General features: G+C 43.6%; 1 protein-coding gene across 2 annotated transcripts in view; it reads right to left on the bottom strand.

Annotated features, from left to right (window-relative positions):
- Positions 1-10,913, bottom strand: part of lancl2 (LanC lantibiotic synthetase component C-like 2 (bacterial)) — a 62,760-nt gene extending 51,847 nt beyond the window's left edge. The window contains exons 1-2 of one of the 2 annotated variants that reach the window (XM_029755717.1): positions 10,374-10,913; positions 9,491-9,699 (exon numbers count right to left, since the gene is read on the bottom strand). In XM_029755717.1, coding sequence (XP_029611577.1) covers positions 9,491-9,658 — 168 coding nt within the window. In that variant the 5' untranslated portion in view covers positions 9,659-9,699; positions 10,374-10,913. The remainder of the gene's footprint in view (positions 1-9,490; positions 9,700-10,373) is intronic. The other variant, XM_029755718.1, reaches the window with a different exon arrangement.
- Between the last annotated feature and the right edge of the window lie 9,912 nt (positions 10,914-20,825).

Raw genomic sequence — 20,825 nt, 5'->3', positions numbered from 1 at the left:
AGTTGGAGGCCACGGAAGGAGTGTTGTATGGCATCGAAGCGTGTTTGGAGGTTTGTTAACACAGTGTCCAAAGAAGGGCCAGAAGTATACAGAATGGTGTCGTCTGCGTAGAGGTGGATCAGAGAATCACCAGCAGCAAGAGCGACATCATTGATATATACAGAGAAAAGAGTCAGCCGGAGAATTGAACCGTGTGGCATCCCCATAGAGACTGCCAGAGGTCCGGACAACAGGCCCTCCGATTTGACACACGGAACTCTATCAGAGAAGTAGTTGGTGAACCAGGCGAGGCAGTCATTTGAGAAACCAAGGTTATTGAGTCTGCCGATAAGAATACGGTGATTGACAGAGTCAAAAGCCTTGGCCAGGTTGATGAAGACGGCTGCACAGTATTGTCTTTTATCGATAGCGGTTATGATATCGTTTAGGACCTTGAGCGTGGCTGAGGTGCACCCATGACCAGCTCGGAAACCAGATTGCATAGTGGAGAAGGTACGGTGGGCTTGAAAATGGTCGTTGATCTGTTTGTTGACATGGCTTTCGAAGACTTTAGAAAGGCAGGGAGGGCAGGATGGATATAGGTCTGCAACAGTTTGGGTCAAGAGTGTGTCCCCCTTTGAAGAGGGGGATGACCACGGCAGCTTTCCAATCTTTAGGGATCTCAGACAATACGAAAGAGAGGTTGAACAGGCTAGTAATAGGGGTTGCAACAATTTTGGCGAATAATTTTAGAAAGAGAGGGTGCAGATTGTCTAACCCAGCTGATTTGTAGGGGTTCAGATTTTGCAGCTCTTTCAGAAAATCAGCTAAGCGGGGGGGGGGGGGGGGGCTTGGGCAAGTTGCTGCGGGGGGGTGCAGAGCTGTTGGCCGGGGTAGGGGTAGCCAAGTGGAAAGCACGGCCAGCCGTAGAAAAAAATGCTTATTGAAATTCTCGATAATCGGTGGTGACAGTGTTTCCTAACCGCAGTGCAGTGGGTTGCTAGAAGAGGAGGTGCTCTTATTCACCATGGACTTTACAGCGTTCCAAAACGTTTTGGAATTAGTGCTACAGGATGCAAATTTGTTTGAAAAAGCTAGCCTTTGCTTTCCTAACTGACTGTTTATATTGGTTCTTAACTTCCCTGAAAAGTTGCATATCGCAGGGGCTATTCGATGCGAATGCAGTACACCACAGGATGTTTTTGTGCTGGTCAAGGGCAGTCAAGTATGGAGTGAACCAAGGCAAAATATCTGTTCTTAGTTCTACATTTTTTGAATGGGGCATGCTTATTTAATATGGTGAGGAAAGCACTTTTAAAGAACCTGGCATCTTCTACTGATGGGATGAGGTCAATGTCCTTCCAGGATACCCGGGCCAGGTCGATTAGAAAGGCCTGCTCGCAGAAGTGTTTTAGGGATCGTTTGACAGTGATGGGGTGGTCGTTTGACCACGGACCCATTACGGACGCAGGCAATGAGGCAGTGATTGCTGAGATCCTGGTTGAAGACAGCAGAGGTGTATTTAGAGGGCAAATTGGACAGGATGATATCTATGAGGGTGCCCATGTTTACAGATTTAGGGTTGTACCTGGTAGATTCCTTGAGAATTTGTGTGAGATTGAGGGCATCTAGTTTAGATTGTAGGATGGCCGGGGTGTTAAGCATATCCCAGTTTAGGTAACCTAACAGTACGAACTCTGAAAATAGATGGGGGGCAATCAATTCACATATGATGTCCAGGGCACAGCTGGGGGCTCTATAACAAGAGGCAACAGTGAGAGACTTATTTCTGGAAAGGTGGATTTTTAAAAGTAGTAGCTCGAACTGTTTGGGCACAGACCTGGATAGCATGACAGAACTCTGCAGGCTCTCTCTGCAGTAGATTGCAACTCCGCCCCTTTGGCAGTTCTATCTTGACGGAAAACTAATTGCAAAGGCAGACAAATCCAGCTCCGAAAGTTAAACAAGTATAGCGAGTAGCTACCTAATGTCATTTTCGGTGAGTGTGGACATTCACAAGCGAAAGTGAACGAGAGAAATTGGGCAAATCAACTAAGTTGACGCATGCTTTTCTGAAGGAAGAGCAGCATGTGTACATGGAGGAGAGAAGAACGGAGGAGGGGAAGCGCAAGGAAAAGATGGCAACTCATCCAGAGCCCTGACTTCTGTCAGAAAGCCATTAGAAGATATCTGATGGCAAACATTTAGTAGTAACATCATCCCCTCATGTGCACCGCACAACAGAGACTCGCCGATAGATATAGAATGCTATGGACTCACCAGCTCACTTTCTCCCGTTGTGCTATTTACAAACAAACACGTGACTGGCTCAACTGTTCTGGTGAACGATGGAAACTGCATAATTTAAAATAAATGTGACAGGTGAAATGAAGAACGCAATCTGCTTTATCTCCTAAGTACACTGCAGGTAATAACTTAAAAGTAGCTACAAATATTCACATTTATAGAAAAACGTCAAAGAAATAGTTGACGATATTGAAGGTATTGAAAAACCATCCCGTGGCTTTTTCCAAATACACGCCCGGTATACCGCCCACACCTAACGCACAGCCAGATAGACCACAGACACAGCCAAGAACCATCAGCACCCTTAGCTATTGTATTATATTCAGCGTCAATACCATATACAGCCAATACAAGAGTAACCTGACTGTATGTGTAGCCTAAGATTACATAATATAGCCTAATTCTGCTAGCACCATGGACAGAGTCACAACGAAGGCTAAACTAAGCCTGGGTTAAGTGTGTGCTGCTACGCTAAAGGCAGCGCTACCGTGTTTAAGCATCTTGGACAGCGACACACAACCTTGACGTAAGGTTAATCCTGGGATCTATGAGGATTTAATTTTGACAACAACCAATCATATTCACAAAGAGTACTATTTGTCTGATCTAATGCAGGCCTTGTACATGGCCTCGTGATTCGTTCTGCACATAAAAAGGGTAAGGCCAACCCCTTTGTTTGATCATGGATATGCAGTCCATTCTCTTGGGAGCAATTTCCCATCAACAATATACACTGTAGGACAAGAGGGTACATGGCCTATGGAATGCAAAACAAACAATTGAGATCAATTTAAAGAACCTGCTCATATTACTGAAAGCATAGGCTTATGGAGCACAACGGGCCTGACTACTAACCACTAGGAAAATTGTGCTGGAGTTCACAATTCCCACTGCAGCCAGGCATGGAGAGGGATTGCTCAACAGAGGAACAAACATTCACTGTTTAACATAACAATAGGAGGGAGAGAGAGGGGGGGGCTGTGAGAAGTGCTACTGTATTGCATGCTGCAGTGTATTCTGCTGGAGAGCTGACATGTTGTTAAAATGGATAGTTCACCTCCAGAACGTCAATGTCTACCTACAGTAATTAGAAATTGTCTAAGTAATATTGTCATTTGGATGACTATCTGCTTTAACACCAATTTGGCTTAGATTCAGATAATACAGAGCATTCAGGAAATTATTCAGACCCCTTCCCCTTTTCCACAATTTGTTACACTACAGCCTTATTCTAAAATTGATTAAAAGTTCTCCTCATCAATGTACACACAATACCCCATGACAAAGCAAAAACAGGTTTAGTCATTTTTGCAAATGTATTAAAAACAACGGTACCTTATTTACATAAGTATTCAGACCCTTTGCTAGGAGACTCGAAATTGAGCTTAGGTGCATCCTGTTTCCATTGATCATCCTTGAGATGTTTCTACAACTTGGAGTCCACCTGTGGTAAATTCAATTGATTGGACATGATTTGGAAAGGCACACACCTGTCTATATAAAAGGTCCCACAGTTGACAGTGCATGTCAGAGCAAAAACCAAGCCATGAGGTTGAAGGAATAGTCCATAGAGCTCCGAGACAGGATTGTGTCGAGGCACAGATCTGGGGAAGGGTACCAAAAAATGTCTACAGCATTGAAGGTCCCCAAGAACACAGTCGCCTCCATCATTCTTAAATGGAAGAAGTTTGAAACCACCAAGACTCTTCCTAGAGCTGGCCGCCCGGCCAAACGGAGCAATCAGGGGAGAAGGGCCTTGGTCAGGGAGGTGATCAAGAACCCAATGGTCTCTCTGACAGAGCTCCAGAGTTCCTCTGTGGAGATGGGAGAACCTTCTAGAAGGACAGCCATCTCTGCAGCACTCCACCAATCAGGCCTTTATGGTAGAGTGGCCAGACGGAAGCCACTCCTCAATAAAAGGCACATGACAGCCCGCTTGGAGTTTGTCTGAACAAGATTCTCTGGTCTGTTGAAACCAAGATTGAACTCTTTGGTCTGAATGCCAAGCGTCAACATCTGGAGGAAACCTGGCAACATCCCTACGGTGAAGCATGGTGGTGGCAGCATCATGCTGTGGGGATGCTTTTCAGCGGCAGGGACAGGGAGACTAGTCAGGAACGAGGAAAGGTGAACGAAGCAAAGTACAGAGAAATCCTTGATGAAAACCTGCTCCAGAGTTCTCAGGACCTCATCAGACTGGGGTGAAGGTTAATCTTCCAACAAGACAACGAATCTAAACACACAGCCAAGACAATGCAGGACTGGCTTCGGGACAAGTCTCTGAATGTCTTTGAGTGGCCCAACCAGAGCCAGGACTTGAACCCAATCAAACATTCCTGGAGAGACTTGAAAATAGCTGTGCAGCAACACTCCCCATCCAACCTGACAGAGCTTGAGAGGATCTGCAGAGAAGAATGGGAGAAACTCCCGAAATACAGGTGTGCCAAGTTTGTAGCGTCATACCCAAGAAGACTCGAGGCTGTAATCGCTGCCAAAGGTCCTTCAACAAAGTACAGAATAAAGGGTCTGAATACTAATGTAAATATGATATTTCCGTTTTTATTTTATAAATTTGCTAAAATGTATAAAAAACATTTTTGCTTTGTCATTATGGGGTATTGTGCGTAGCTTGATGATGGGGGGGGGGGGGGACATTTGAATCATTTTTAGAATAAGGCTGTGACATGATAAAATTTTGAAAAAGTCAAGGGGTCTGAATACTTTCCCGAAGGCACTGTATCCCCAGAAAACACTTGAGGTGAAGGACCAAATTAGTTTACTTTATGGAGGGAAGGGAAAAATACAGCTGAGGAGAACCTATTTTGTCAAATTCTCCAAAAGAGTTATAGGAGGCAGGTAAGTTGCCCAGAATAAAGATTGATAGTAAGAGGGTGTTAGGTCATAAATCACGGCTAAAGATCTTCGCGTTTGGCCGCTGAATGATCGTCCACTTTATAGCACACAAACTCCTGCTTTGTGCTTTCCTCCTTTCAGACCTGCTTCCTAGCTGCAGCCTTTCTCAATGCAAAGCCTAACATTAAAAACTAGTAACTACTCTTTCTGAATTTATCAAACTCAGTTTAAAATATATACTGAACTAAAATATAAAAACTCAACATGCAACGATTAAAGATTTTACTGAGTTACAGTTCATAAAATGAAATGTACATAAATTCATTAGGCCCTAATCTATAGATTTCACATGACTGGGAATTCAGATACGCATCTGTTTGTCACAGATACCTTAAAAAAAAGTAGAGGTGTGGATCAGAAAACCAGTCAGTATCTGGTGTGACCACCATTTGCCTCATGCAGCTCAACACACCTCCTTCGCACAGAGTTGATTAGGCTGTTGATCTCGTCACGCTATCGCTGTGCATTCAAATGGATTTATGCCTGCCCATACCATATCTGCCACCATGAGTCACTCTGTTCACAGCGTTGACATCAGCAAACCGCTCGCCCACACAACACCATACATACGGTCTGCCATCTGCCTGGTACAGTTGAAACTGGGATTTCCAGTGGCCCTCAAAAGGTGAACATTTACCCACTAAAGTCGGTTACGACGCCAAACTGCAGTCAGGTCAAGACCCTGGTGAGGACGACGAGCATGCAGATGAGCTCCCCTGAGCCGGTTTCTGACAGTTTGTGCAGAAATTCTTCAGTTGTGCAAACCCACAATTTCATCAGCTGTCCGGATGGCTGGTCTCAGACCATCACACAGTTAAAGAAGCTGGATGTGGAGGTCCTGGGTTGTGAGGCCGGTTGGACGCACTGCCAAATTCTCTAAAACGACATTGGAGGCGGCTTATGGTAGCGAAATGAACATTAAAGTCTCTGGCAACAGCTCTGGAGGACATTCCTGCAGTCGGCATGCCAACTGCACACTCCGTCAAAACTTGAGACATCTGTGGCATTGTGTTATGTGACAAAACTGCACATTTTAGAGTGGCCTTTTATTGTCCCCAGCACAATGTGCACATGTGTAATGATCATGCTGTTTAATCAGCTTCTTGATATGCCACACCTGTCAGGTGGATGGATTATCTTGGCAAAGGAGAAATTCTCACTAACAGGGGTGTAAACAAATGTGTGCACAAAATTGAGAGAAACAAACATTTTGTGCATATGGAACATTTCTGGGATATTTTATTTCAGCTCATGAAACATGGGACCAACACTTTACATGTTGCGTTTATAGTTTTGTTCCTTATAGAAATACATTTTTCATAGAAGCCATATTGGCACCAAATGTTCCTTGACCTGAACACCTCAATTACAATATAAAAAATTAGTTTCTCTAGGGCTGTGTGGGAACTTTCATTGCTCCCTGGTTGCCCCCTCAATCTCATCCAAACCACGACCCACTCTGCAGGTAGCCCTGGGCCGGACAAGAGAGTGAGTGAGTGAGAGAAAGAGAGCGCCTAAGAGAGCTAAAGAGAGGAGGGGTGAAGTGTAATTCTGGTTTATTGGGTTATTTTATGGAGCCTTCTGCCTTTCTCTCCCCCGGGGTCTAGGCACTGTTGCTGACAGTGAGTAAACACACAACACCAACTCAGGAATTAAGTTAAGAACATAACTTATTTTAACTGCACAGGTGACTGATGATCCCTCTGGCTCTTTTACCGTGTCCCCTGATATTTCCCTCTCTGTTTGATTGATGTAACCCAACAAAATGTTGGCCTGAGGACCAGACTACAGTAGCCAAGCCTCTCAGGAGCAGGAAAAGAGATATGATGTCAGGCCAGGTCTAAGTGTATTAGGGCAGGCTATCCACTCAAAGTGCAGAACCTATTTGTCAATCCCCATAACAGCATCGAGGTTGAGAGGTAAGGACTCAACCTCTATGAATCTAATGCATGAGCTGCTGAGCATGACATTATCCCTGGTATCTCTTGTCACACTTGTGAATGATCTCAATTCAGTCCAGGGCTCTAGACTAGCTAGCAGCAGCCTGAAGGCCAAGTCATTAGACAGGCAGGTTTGAGGCTGTGGAGGCTTATGACAGGGTGACCGTGGCAAGAAGCATTGTGCTGGACAGAGAGGGCCAGAGGGAAATTCTAAAAGGCTTTAGGGGGAGGGTCACAACTCACAACACAAAATGTCTTGGGAAACCACTGGGTATTAATGAAAATAGCAAAAAGATGGAGACCAAATGGCCTACAGTCTCCTCTATTTTTGTCTTGTAAGTAATTAGCCTTGGCTTGTGCAAGCCGGCACAACTTATAGGAGCAGGCACTCTCCTGTTTCTGTAGCTTGATGTACAAGTACACCCCCGAGTGCCAAGCATTGTCGCATCGGGTCCCATTTTTACAGTCTTTGGTATGACTCGGCAGGGGAACGAACTTCCAACCTTTCAATCTCAGGGCGGACACATAACCACAAGGCCACCGAGTTGTAGTCTTGCATGACAAAATGATTTGTCTCCAAGGCTAGGTCACATGACTACATGATGTGTTATGACCATTATGTCGTAGATTTCAAGGCTGTGACGATACCAGTATCCCAATATTTTTTCCATGGCAAAAATGAAAACACGATGCAGATCAAACTCTTTGGTCCTTTAAAAACCTGCTGTATGTAAAATATTGTGTGCTATAGCTTGGAAAATAAATAAATGTGACTCTGTATGAAACAAAATTTACTTTGTTTCCAACATTAGGGCTGTTTTCTAAAAAGTAAAATGAGCTTTGTGTTTTGTTTCCTTGCCACGATACTAATGAGTATAAAGGCTGAGAGGGCATTAAATGATTAGCCACAATACCGGCCGGAGCCGGCCGTTACAACAGTTTCTTCAGTCATAATTGTACCCCACTGCCAAAACAGATCCACACGAAGGGCCTCATTAGCAGTTAGATGCAATTACTTTTCCTAGGGGGAGCTGCAGTTCAATGTCACAATTCAATCCATCACTGTATAAGGGCCATAGACCTCCTACACCAGCCTTGCTAATCGTCTAGATCGTCTCTAAAAGCCCTTTCCTCCAGACCACTCTTTCCTCCACGGGACCAGGGATTTGCTGCATCGGTGTGAGAAGTGGGATGGCACTACCATGAGACCATCTGTCACATTGGAAACGGTTACAGGTAAAATGAAGACATCCAAAGGAGCCTGTGGAAACTGGAAGTTGTGCCATTAACACAGTGCACAAGTAAACAATGTTACAGAAGCATGGACCATAGCACCATTAGCGCACGATAAAACAATGACAGCCGATCGCCAATTTCAACACCAGAGCCTCTGAACAGCGCAACACCCAGGTCACAGCTCATAAATTACAAGATTCAGCACACTTGTCCATTGGCAAACCATCACACTGTTACCATGGTTACTCCATAAACATCTGTCTAAACAAAGTCGCTGTAAAAAAGATGCAAATGTCTCTAGCTACAAAGCAGAATGTTAAATAAAATTATATTTACACTTATTCTAGTGTCCACAATACTGTGGACACTTGGTCCTTTTGGTGGTAGGAGGTGGAGATTGTTTAACCGACTTTTTGCGGCGCTGGTAAATTCTGTTGCTTGTATTTTCAATCTGTTGACAAATTGCATGTGATGCACAAAATATGTAAACAATAGCCGACCTAAGCATGTTTCCTCGCAATCAGCTGAAAGTGTTTGCTGTTAGACTCGACCATATTGTTCAAGGGTTTGTCACCTGGGATTGGAATTGCATCCGTGTTGAAAATAAAAAACGGAAATGCAAACGACATACAGACCAGCATACTGAAGGTCTGGTTGATAACACTACTCTGTGGATATTTTGTCTCACATTCATACCTGCAAAAAGACAAAAAACACAGACAACCTGTAAAGTACATTTTATTTAGCATTCTGGCTTGTAGAGGTCGTGAGAGGAAACTTTCCTTATCGAAACGCTCATTTCTGCCCTACATACAATTCTAAGCAATTCAACGTCGTTGGGTCTTCAGGCTAATAATGTGTCAGAGTAGTGTGGGCTCTGTGCAGGAATGGTCTGAGTGACTGTTATTACTGAGTAATATGGTGTTTACTGACTAATAACAGTCACAATGGGGCTAGAGTTGTCTAATACTGCATGCACTTTGTCTGAGTTAGAGCTCTTCAGAATGTCCAAGATGCGCTTCTGGCATGCGCAAGTGAATCATAACAGCTACGTTACAAGTTAGCCAGATACGGTAGCTACTTATGGAAAATAAATGTTAAACAAGGGCTCTTACCTTTCCATTTTCGCCGAAAGGCTCGTTACAGTCACTGTCCATTCCTGAATTGGAAGATGTGAAGACTCCTTGGTCCCAGTCGGGGTATGGGTTGATAAAAGATCTTTCCTCCATCTCCGCTTCCGTAGCCGACACTAATTTCAATCTTTTGGACATGTTGTCTCCCATTTTAACGGCAGCTCGTCAAGGCCAAAATGTATACGGACTCCCTGATGGTAGACAGTAAAGCGCGTTTCAAAATGAGGAAATCTAATTTTCCAATAGATTTCGCTTGTGGACCGTGTCTCTGAATAAATCTGTCTAGTTTAATATTGGCCTCTGTAGTGAGATATAAGAGATAAGTATTCTCATATAAAAGAAATAGGCTACATTTGGAGTCCAGACACCTGTGGAAAATCGATGCTACTAAACTAATGGTGGCTATCCCTTATCCATTCACCTTGGATAGCTAGTTTATGATAAGGAATTTATTCTCAGAACTCAAATAGCAATAAAAGGCAGTTCTTGAATCAAAAAAGTTAAGTTAATCTGAATCAGCGCAAGTGTATAGGTTTACTTTATATAAAACATATTAATTTACTATCAAATAATTAGCTAGACTTCTATAATGCATTTATAAAACTGCCGGATAAGTATCTATATTGGCTAATGACAAACAAACACGTAAGATATGAAAGCCTGAATACATAGCCTAGGCCTACTTTAACAAATGCAACGTGATCACACGTGTGGTTACATATGACTTTATCCTAAATATAACAATGTCACTAGGTTTTGTATAACTGTCCGTTACTGCAGCAAAGTACATTCTCAATGGACAAAATCAAACCCACAATTCAACACAAATAGCCCATTAATGAACATAAAAACGCGGCAGGCTCACCTATTTTTAATATCAAATAATGACCATGCAATTAATTGCGTTTGTCTTCAGCCGTTGCAAGCGCTTCATCGATGCAGGAAAATAAATGGACCACAGTCGTAGCAGCCTTCAAAGCATCCAGGATGATTTGAGCATTAACACATTAATGCAGTTTTGTGATAGGCTCTTCTCATCTAATTCAGTCCTGTAAGACGTTATCAATTCTCGGAAATTAAAGCAGTTATTGGATACAGATAAAAACATGTAAAATACTTTACTCTCTCAACGATATTAGTTCGCATCTTCTCTCATCATCATGTTCGGGCTCCCGCTTTCGCAGTGGGTGAGAGTGGTTTTTAAATTCAGAAATCCTACTGGTTGACGAGCTACGGGAGGCTACGGGAGACAGCCCACCAGTCCTGCAATAAGCAGCTGTCTCGCGCCGATCTGGACCAAATTTGAGTCCTAGCCTCTGAGGAAACAGATGGTGTTTCTGCTGTGCACTGATTTGCCGCACGCACACAGATTATACTACCACAAACAAATCTATAAACACCACTGTGTGCCTCCATCCCTTCCCTCGCTCTCCCTTCCCCTTAATTAATGGCTTTAGTTGTCCCCCACGATGAAATCGGGGAGGGGACTGTGGATCTGTCTCTATTCCTCCGTTTGTACGTTAGTCACACGCGATATCTCTGACAGCACTGGGCCGATTTTGACGAAACTTGGTTGAATAATGCGTTTTACCATAGAGATCCGGCATTTACAAAATTACACTAATTTGCCCAGGGCGTGAGCTATAGTAATTAACTGACATGTGTTAGTCACAAGTGATATCTCAATTGGTCCAAAGGGGGCGCTGCATCATTCGTGTGGGACTTGACATGTTTACTGTTGTTTTCATTGACAGGGGCACGTGATTCTGCTGAACAATACAATCCTATTCTCTTCTGCATCCTCTGTGCAATTCTCAGCCAAAATAAGTGACTTTGTTGAGTTTTTTTGTATTAGATAAAAAGGAGCATGCTCAACTTTCTTGTGGGTCAGGTTATTTCCACAGATGGATGCTTTGACAAACTATTACCTGGGAACAGTGGTGGAAAAAGTACCCAATTGTCATACTTAAGTAAAAGTAAAGATACAGTAATAGAAAACGACTCAAGTAAAAGTGAAAGTCACCCAGTAAAATACTACTTGAGTATAAGTCTAAAAGTCTTTGGTTTTAAATATACTTAAGTATCAAAAGTAAATGTAATTGCTAAAATATACTTAAATACCAAAAGTAAAAGAATACATAATTTCAAATTTCATATATTAACCAAACCAGACAGCATGATTTTCTTGTTTTTTTTTTTTTTAGTTAGCCAAGGGCACACTCCAACACTCAGAATTAATTTACAAATGAAACATTTGTGTTTAGTGAGTCCTCCAGATCAGATGCAGTAGGGATGACCAGAGGTTCTCTCTTTAAGAGCGTGAATTGGACAATTTTCCTGTCCCTCTAAGCATTCAAAATGTAACAAGTACATTTGGGTGTCAGGGAAAATGTATGGAGTAGAAAGTACATTATTTTCTTTAGGAATGTAGTGAAATGAAAGTCCTCAAAAATATGAATAGTAAAGTACAGATACCACAAAAATGACTTAAGTAGTACTTTAAAGTATTTTTACTTAAGTAATTTACACCACTGTCTGGGAGTAATACACCTCTTCTTTAATTAGGTAGCCCATGTCATCACCAAAGCCATTGCAGAAAGGATTAACATAAAACAAAGGAAACAAGTCTGAACACACTAAAGGCATTTGATTCGGCCATTTTTCATCTCGACTTGCCCTTATCTCTGCGCTAGTGCATAATGAGCATATTGATAACAGTGTGAAATACAATATTAGCAATTTGGCCACTCACACCTTCTACAGAAGCTATCAGTTAGTTTGTCCCTAGTTACAAAGTATTATATTTTGCTTTGTTCTACCAGCTATTGTTTCTTCCCCCTTCACATAGCTGTCAACCAGCAAAGAGGGATTGGAATGTCATGTATTAGGCCTATACATAGGCGACATGCGAGAGCAGGGATGTAAGTTAATACATTCAGCCAGTGGGCTTGTGAATGTATGCTTAATGTATGGCATATGTAGACGTGAGAATAATCAATACAGTACAGCACGTGGGTGTCCAATACAGTGCATTCAGAATGTATTCTGACCCCTTGACTTTTTCCACATTTTGTTACGTGAGAGCCTTATTCTAAAATGGATTAATAAAAAACAATCAATCAATCTACACACAATACCCCATAATGACTAAGCGAAAACAGGTTTGTAGAATTTTTAGCAAATGTATAAAAAATAAAAATCAGAAATACCTTATTTAGGTAAGTATTCAGACCCTTGACTACGAGACTCGAAATTCAGCTCAGGTCCATCCTGTTTCCATTGATCATCCTTGAGATGTTTCTACAACTTGATTGGAGTCCACCTGTGGTAAATTCAATTGATTGGACATGATTTGGAAAGGCACACACCTATCTATATAAGGTCCCACAGTTGACAGTGCATATCAGAGCAAAAACCAAGCCATGAGGTCGAAGGAATTGTCCGTAGAGCTCTGAGATAGGATTGTGTCAATGTACAGATCTGGGGAAGGGTACCAAAACATTTCTGCAGCATTGAAGGTCCCCAAGAACACAGTGGCCTCCATCATTCTTAAATGGAAGAAGTTTGGAACCACCCAGACTCTTCCTAGACCTTCCTGAAGGACAACCATCTCTGCAGCACTCCACCAATCAGGCCTTTGTGGTAGAGTAGCCAGACGGAAGCCACTCCTCAGTAAAAGGCACATGACAGCCCGCTTGGAGTTTGCTAAGCGTCACCTAAAGGACTCTCAGACCATGGGAAACAAGATTATCTGGTCTGATTAAACCAAGAATGAATTCTTTGGCATGAATGCCAAGCGTCACATCTAGAGGATACCTGGCACCATCCCTACGGTGAAGCATTTTGGTGGCAGCATCCTGGTGTGGCGATGTTATTCAGGGACAGGGACAGGGAGGCTAGTTAGGATTGAGGGGAGGATGAACGGAGCAAAGTACAGAGAGATCCTTGATGAAAACCTGCTCCAGAGCACTCAGGACCTCAGACTGGGGCAAACGTTCATCTTCCAATAGAACAATGACCCTAAGCACACAGCCAAGACAACGCAGGAGTGGCTTCGGGACAAGTCTCTGAATGTCCTTGAGTGGCCCAGCCAGAGCCCGGACTTGAAACCGATCGAACATCTCTGGAGAGAGCTGAAAATAGCAGTGCAGCGACGCTCCCCATCCAATCTGACAGAGCTTGAGAGGATCTGCAGAGAAGAATGGGAGAAACTCCCCAAATACGGGTGTGCTAAGCTTGTAGCGTCATACCCAAGAAGACTCAAGGCTGTGATCGCTGCCAAAGGCGCTTCAACAAAGTACTGAGGAAAGGGTCTGAATACTTATGTAAATGTAGTATTTCAGTTTTTGCTTTGTCATTATGGGGTATTGTGTGTAGATTGATGAGGGATATTTGTTTTTAATCCATTTTAGAATAAGGCTGACAAAATGTGTAAAAAGTCAAGGGGTCTGAATACTTTCCCGAATGCACTGTGTATGCTAGTTTCTTTCAACAGCGTGTCTATATCAGAGTCTAGAATCCTGGCATGTGAGGCTACCCACATCATGGTCTACCCCTTCGCTCTATAGGTGGGAGGATGTTTTTACCACAACCCCATGCCAGCACGCCAACACAATCCCATGCCAGCGTGTCCACCCTCATTAGCTTTGAAAGGTTACAGTGAGCTGAATTCATACCAACCTCCCACCTCCTGCCAAGATGCCCAGTGGGCACTGCCTGCTTGAAATCCAACCATCTGCCAACCTCCGCTTTACCCTTCTCGTCTGTGCCACACTGCCAGGAATCCCACCTCATTTTAGGGGTGCCAGCTGGGGTAATCCAAAAACCAGGTGCCCCTTAAATGTGATCAACGTGTAGATTATTAAGGATTACTAATCTGCTAGTGATTCATGTACCTCTGTGATTTGAGACCATGCTCATAACAAAACAAAGTATGATCATGGCGCACTGGCATTACCTCTGCCCCACTGGCATTACCTCTGCCCCACTGGCATTACCTCTGCCCCACTGGCATTACCTCTGCCCCACAATAGCCAAGGGATTTCTTGGTTGTGGGTTGTTATTAGCCTGGGTGCCAGTCTGTTTCTGCTCTCTTGCCAACTCCTTGTGAAATTGACATGCAAAACATGTTTGGCTTGACAATGAAGTAGGCAAAAGCACAAACAGATATGAGACCAGGCTAGGTGTTTGTGGCTTGTAATCCAAACTGATATGCTCCGTTTGGCTTCCAGGCTAGGTCTGTGGTGTACACCTTTACTAAACCAACAGGACAGTGTAAAGAAGAAGACACAGTGTGATGTCAGCATTCTGTGTGTTTGTCACATCAAAGAAGTTTAACTCACAGTATTTTTGTGCCAGTTCAGTTGCTGAAAGAGAAAGAAGAAAGGCTTGGATTTATGCAAATGCTGTTCTGGTAAGTGGAATTTTCTCTCTGTCATTTATGCGGATGGTACATTTCAAGGACATTGGAACTGTGTCTTGGAGGGAATTGTGTTGGCCTAGATGATACTACATTTGCAAAGTTTCAAGATGTGATAGTCCCACTGCAAAGACTAGGCCTACTAAAAAGGCTAGCTACATGAATTGCTCAAACAGAAATACGCAATGCAATATGCATTATGTGGCATTAAGGTCCGGGCTCGACATATTACATAGTACACATGAATCATGATCCTAGACATATTACCACGTTGGCATTTCAGCTGAAACATGTAATATTATCATCGTCATGGTGATAATGCTTACATGTGTGAGCAAATGGTCTGTCGAGAGATGGGACTCTTGCTAGGGCTGCCCATCATGATTAATTCAACAACGTCCCATTGCGTCGAACAAGCAGGAGAAATCGAGCAGAAATAAAAACCACTCAAAGGTCATTAAAGACGCTATAACCAATCCTGCCCTAAACCCACAGTGTGGTGAATAAGGCGACTGTAAATGGAAGCTAAATGTTGGACAGCACCCCTGAGAGCAGAGACAGACCAAGAACACGAATGGGAGATGCTGGCACAACACATCACCAGTACTACTAGTCACTATCTGGCCATAGAGGATGGAGACACTGCTCTATTGTAACACAGTACATTACGTAGGCATTGCGCTTTTTTCTGTATTGTGACTGCACCATAGGAGCTACGGTTCGAGTCCCCACTGCAGCTCCCTCTCTCGCTTTCTTGCGACACTGGTGGCAGCAGTGGGATTATCCCTGTGTTTCCTATTGGTGTTGGGGAAGTGTGCTTGTTGGCATGTTGGGCTTCATGCATAATGACGGTTCTTGAAACACGGAGAATAGGCCAAGGCCTACTGTAACACACTATGTGAGTGGTGTACTAGTTCTACTTAGTGGCCTGGGCTTTTATAGTACATTGGGTGCTTGACTCTGCACCATGGGAGCTACTGTTTGAGTCCCTGATGTAACAAACAGTAAGTAGGGGAGCATTTTAGCCTTCCCCTTCCAGACTTCTTGTCTCCTGGATAAGCCTACTACCACTTATCCTCAAAGATTCCGTCAGTGGTGAGTTGTCGCTGTATAAGATGGCCGCTGTCCACTGGCCATTAGTGGAACTTCAAAATGATGTCGCTGTCCACTTTAACGGTGCTAAATCGCTGCTATTATCATCTTTGTTGAATAGGTCATTAAAGCAAAAATACACACCTTAGTGCTCTTAAAGGCAATGATCAAAAAAATAGTACATGTATAGTAGCAGGCCTGTTGTTTTCTTCAGCATGGCTGTCTATACTAACATGTTGAACTGTTTGGCATGTAATTCTCTGTTTCAACTTGTCTTGTAATGCCTAGAGAACCCTTCCATCTAGTGCTGTTTTTAATACGGTTTATTGCCCCTAGCATGACATTTTCATATACATACGTGACAATGAAATGTCATGTGATTTGGCACACACATGCAATCTGGTGAGGGTATTCGCTTGGCAAGATAACAGAATCAACCTATCAGTGCTCCCTATATGCGTTTAATATCTATAACATAAATTGCCTCTCCTGCATATAACTCGTCATTGGAGATATTACTGGCTTTCAACCATATTTGGGGCATTTTCTGTTTTTACCCGATGATGCATCATGACGATGTGGCTGGTGACACGTCTTTTACATGCCGTTTTCCTGACATCAGTCTCTGTCTCGCTGGGTTGACTCTCGCCACCCGCTCTTCCCGCCATCCATGGGACTATAACCCAGTCTTTTTTTTTTATCATGATTCCTGCGAGATATCAGTATTACTGTCACTTCTCCTACACCCCAAAAGGTCACAGTTAGTGATTCAGTTGGAGCTTTGGGCCATCACTGTTTTTAATGGACTGAATTTGCCTTCGATTTTACATAACAATGGAGAGACATTTACTCAGGGAATGCTATTAACGCAAGCTGTCTGAACCGGGCAGGGCCTATCTCGCTACTTTCAAATGAACCATATTCTCATATTTCATAGGTGAAAATAATGTGAGGATATTGCATTACATAGAAAAGTGCTATTTGAGTTATTGTTCCACTTCGTGAGCCTGTGACACATCGGTAGTTCGATCGACCAATCATGCCCTCTGCAATTTGCGAATGGCAGCACGCCGCCAAATACAGTATATCTGCTCTTAAATTTGCTCATTGCCCTGGTTCATTTCAGACTAATTTCTCTTAGCCTCATTACGCAAGCACAGCACACCCTTGTGTGAGCTCTTAGTCAAACTCACACACAGACACTCACACACTGTGCAATTGTGTCTTTGGATTCCCATCTTAATGAGATTCTGCCGCGCTCTGGAGGCCAGTGTCATTCTGAAGTCATTTGGATGATTTAACATGGCCGAAGGGCCTTCAATGAAGGCACAGCGCTTGAGCACCACATCGAGCACAAAACCAGAAAACTGTAAACTCTCTCCTGCCTCCTTCCAAACCTTAAACCTCAAAGGAGCCCTCTTTTTAAAACAATATATCACCTCGAGGGCCGATGGGTTGTTGTGGTAAACCAAAGCTTCTGTCTCCGTTCTGTCTCCAGAAGTGACTGCAGTTGTATAAATACAACATGGCGTCTAATTGTTTTCTATAAACAACCAGGAGCATCCTGATGTGGCCAAAGACAATATTGAATTAAGTGTTATTAAAGCTCTACTCCAGGGCCGTAAATCATAATACATCTGGTTAGTGAAAAGGGATGCTGCCTGGCGGTAGGGCCACAGTCTCATGGGAGACATTAACATGGCTCTCACTGACAAGTTTACACATCGTGAGCTACTGCCACCACAACCACCACCCATGCTAGCCTTGAACAATCCTACCACAAGACATAAGTGACTCAAATAGACAATACAGACTCAAACTTGAATCGACGTTCAACAACTCAGACTAGCGTCGCACGTGGCAAGGACTACAGAGCTCACAGACTACAAAGGCAAATGCAGCTGTACGGTACCCACCGAAGCCTCCCTCCCAGACGAGCGTAACACATTCTGTGCTCGCTTCAGCGCATCCAGGAAGACTCTCGCTGCTCCGGACGACCAAGTGCTTTCCCTCTCCGAGGCTGACGTGAGGAAAACTCTCAGAGTGAATACTCAAAGCCGCTGGTCCAGATGGCATCCCTGGCAGCATCCTCAGAGTGTGTGCTGACCAGCTGGTGGGCATCTTCTCTGACATCTTCAACCTGTCTCTGTCCCAGGCTGTAGTCCCCACCTGCTTTAAGGAGACCACCATCGTCCCAGTGCCCAAGAAAAACAAGGTGACAAATGACTATTGCCACGTCGCGCTCACCTTGGTCATCAAGAAGTGCTTCGAGAGGCTGGTCATGGCCCACATCAAGGCCAGCATGCCAGGCACACTGGACCCACTTCAATTTGCCTAGCGCTCCAACAGTTACATTGAAGATGCCATTTCCATCGCTATACACACGGCCTATACACATCTTGACAAGAGGAACACCTACCTGAGAATGCTGTTCATTGACTACAGTTCAGCATTCAACACTGTTGTTCCCTCCAAGCTCAACACCAATCTCAGAGCCCTGGGTCTGGACACCACCCTCTGCAACTGGATGCTGGACTTCCTGACAGGCAGACCACACGTGGTGAGGATTGGGAAAAACACCTCCTCCACACTGACCGTTAACACAGGAATTAACAGGGGTGTGTCCTCAGTCCTCTGCTGTACTCCCCGTTTACCCAAAACTGTGTGGCTTTGCACGACACCACGGTTGTAGGCCTGATAACCAACAACAAGTCAGCCTATAGGGAGGAGGTAAGTGAACTGGCATTGTGGTGTTATGACAACAACCTCAGCAAAACAAAGGAGTTGATTGTTCAGGAAGCAGAGGAAACATGTCCCGGTCCACATCGACGAGACTGCAGTAGAGAGAGTCATGAGTTACAAGCTCCTCGCCGTCCACATCACTGAGGACTTGTCATGAACCAACACCACCACTCGTCAAGAGGGGGCAACAGTGTCTTTACTTCCTAAGGCAGCTGAAGAAATGTGCCATGCCGCCCCGGGTCCTTTTCAAATACTTCCACTGCACCAGAGGGATACCTGACCGGTAGCATCACAGCCTGATACGGGAACTGCTCCATCCACAACCGCAAGGCCCTCCAGCGGATGGTGAGAACGGCTCAGTACATCACTAAGACCATGCTCCCACCCATCCAGGACATCTACTTGAAACGGTGCCTGAGGAAGGCACGCAGCATTATCAAAGACCCCACACGCCCCAGCCATGAGCTGTTCTCTCCCTTACCGTTGGGCAGATGGTATCGGAGCATGAGATCTGATAGAAACTGTCTCTGAGCCTGTTGGTATCTACAGTACAAGCCATCAGACTGCTGAACACTTGAACTGGATTGACCACCTGCTCTGATTTTCCACACTTTAGTACACTCACTAATGCACACACACACCCACACATACACTCATGATACACACACATCACAACTGCTGCTACCAGACTCTTATTATACTGCACAGTTCATACACTGTCCCCCATCCCCCCCTTCCCCAGTACACATGGAAATATTGGACCATCAATTGTGCCTTCCTGTATTATACTTATGCTAAAAGTGTTTATTCCATTCTGCTGAGACATTTACTTTTCTTATTTCTTATTGTTGTTGCATTGTCGACAGGGAACCTGCAAGTAAGCATTTCGTTGGACGTTGGATACCATGCTTATACCGTACGTATGACTAATAATATAATAAAAATACAATTGTAATAATAATAAAACGTGAAACTTGAAAATACCCCTTGACCTACTGTATAACCACACGGCTATAACCAGGCCACTAACACATCTCTATTGCTCACTGATGGTGTATCACTGCATCACAAGCATTGGGGTCTCCATAGACCAGGGGGGAGAGTGCCCCCTACTGGCCTTCCAACACCCCTTCCAGCAGCATCTTGGTCTTCCATCTAAGGATCAACCAGACACAATGCCACTTACTGTGCCTTCAGAAAGTATTCATACCCCTTGACTTATTCCACATGTTGTTGGGTTACAGCCTGAATTCCAAATGGTCTAAATAAATTTTTTTCCTCAACACACACTACCCCATAATGACAAAGTGTAAACATGTTTTTAGACATTTTTGCAAAATTAATTGAAAATGAAATAGAGAAATATCTAATTTACATAAGTATTCACACCCCTGAGTCAAAACATGTTAGAATCACCTTTGGCAGCGATTACAGCTGTGGGTCTTTCTGGGTAAGTCTCGAAGATCTTTGCACACCTGGAATGTACAGTATTTGCACATTATAATTTTTTACAATTCTCCAAGCTCTGTCGAGTTGGTTGTCGATCATTGTTTTCAAGTCTTGCCATACATTTTCAAGCCGATTTAAGTCAAAACTGTAATTAGGCCACTCAGGAACATTCAATGTCGTCAAGGTAAGCAACTCCAGTGTATAGTTGGCCTAATGTTTTAGGTTATTGTCCTGCTGAAAGATTAATTTGTCTCCCAATTTCTGTTGGAAAGTAGACTGAACCAGGTTTTCCACTAGGATTTTGCCCGTGCTTAGCTCTATTCCGTTTCTTTTTATCCTAAAAAAACTCCCTAGTCCTTGCCAATGACAAGCATACCCATAACATGATGCAGCCACCAGCATGCTTGAAAATATGAAGAGTGGTACTCAGTGATGTGTTGTGTTGGATTTGGCCCAAATATAATGCTTTGCATTCAGGATATAAAGTTAATTTCTTTGCCACATTTTTTGTTTTGTTTTACTCTAGTGCCTTGTTGCAAATAGGATGCATGTTTTAGAATATGTTTATTCTGTACTGGCATCCATTTCACTGTCAATTAGGTTAGTATTGGGGAG

Source organism: Salmo trutta, chromosome 6, assembly GCF_901001165.1.
Source record: "Salmo trutta chromosome 6, fSalTru1.1, whole genome shotgun sequence".
NCBI classification, from domain to species: domain Eukaryota; kingdom Metazoa; phylum Chordata; class Actinopteri; order Salmoniformes; family Salmonidae; genus Salmo; species Salmo trutta.
The sequence above is the reverse complement of the archived record's forward strand: the minus strand, read 5'-3'. Positions and strand labels throughout refer to the sequence as shown.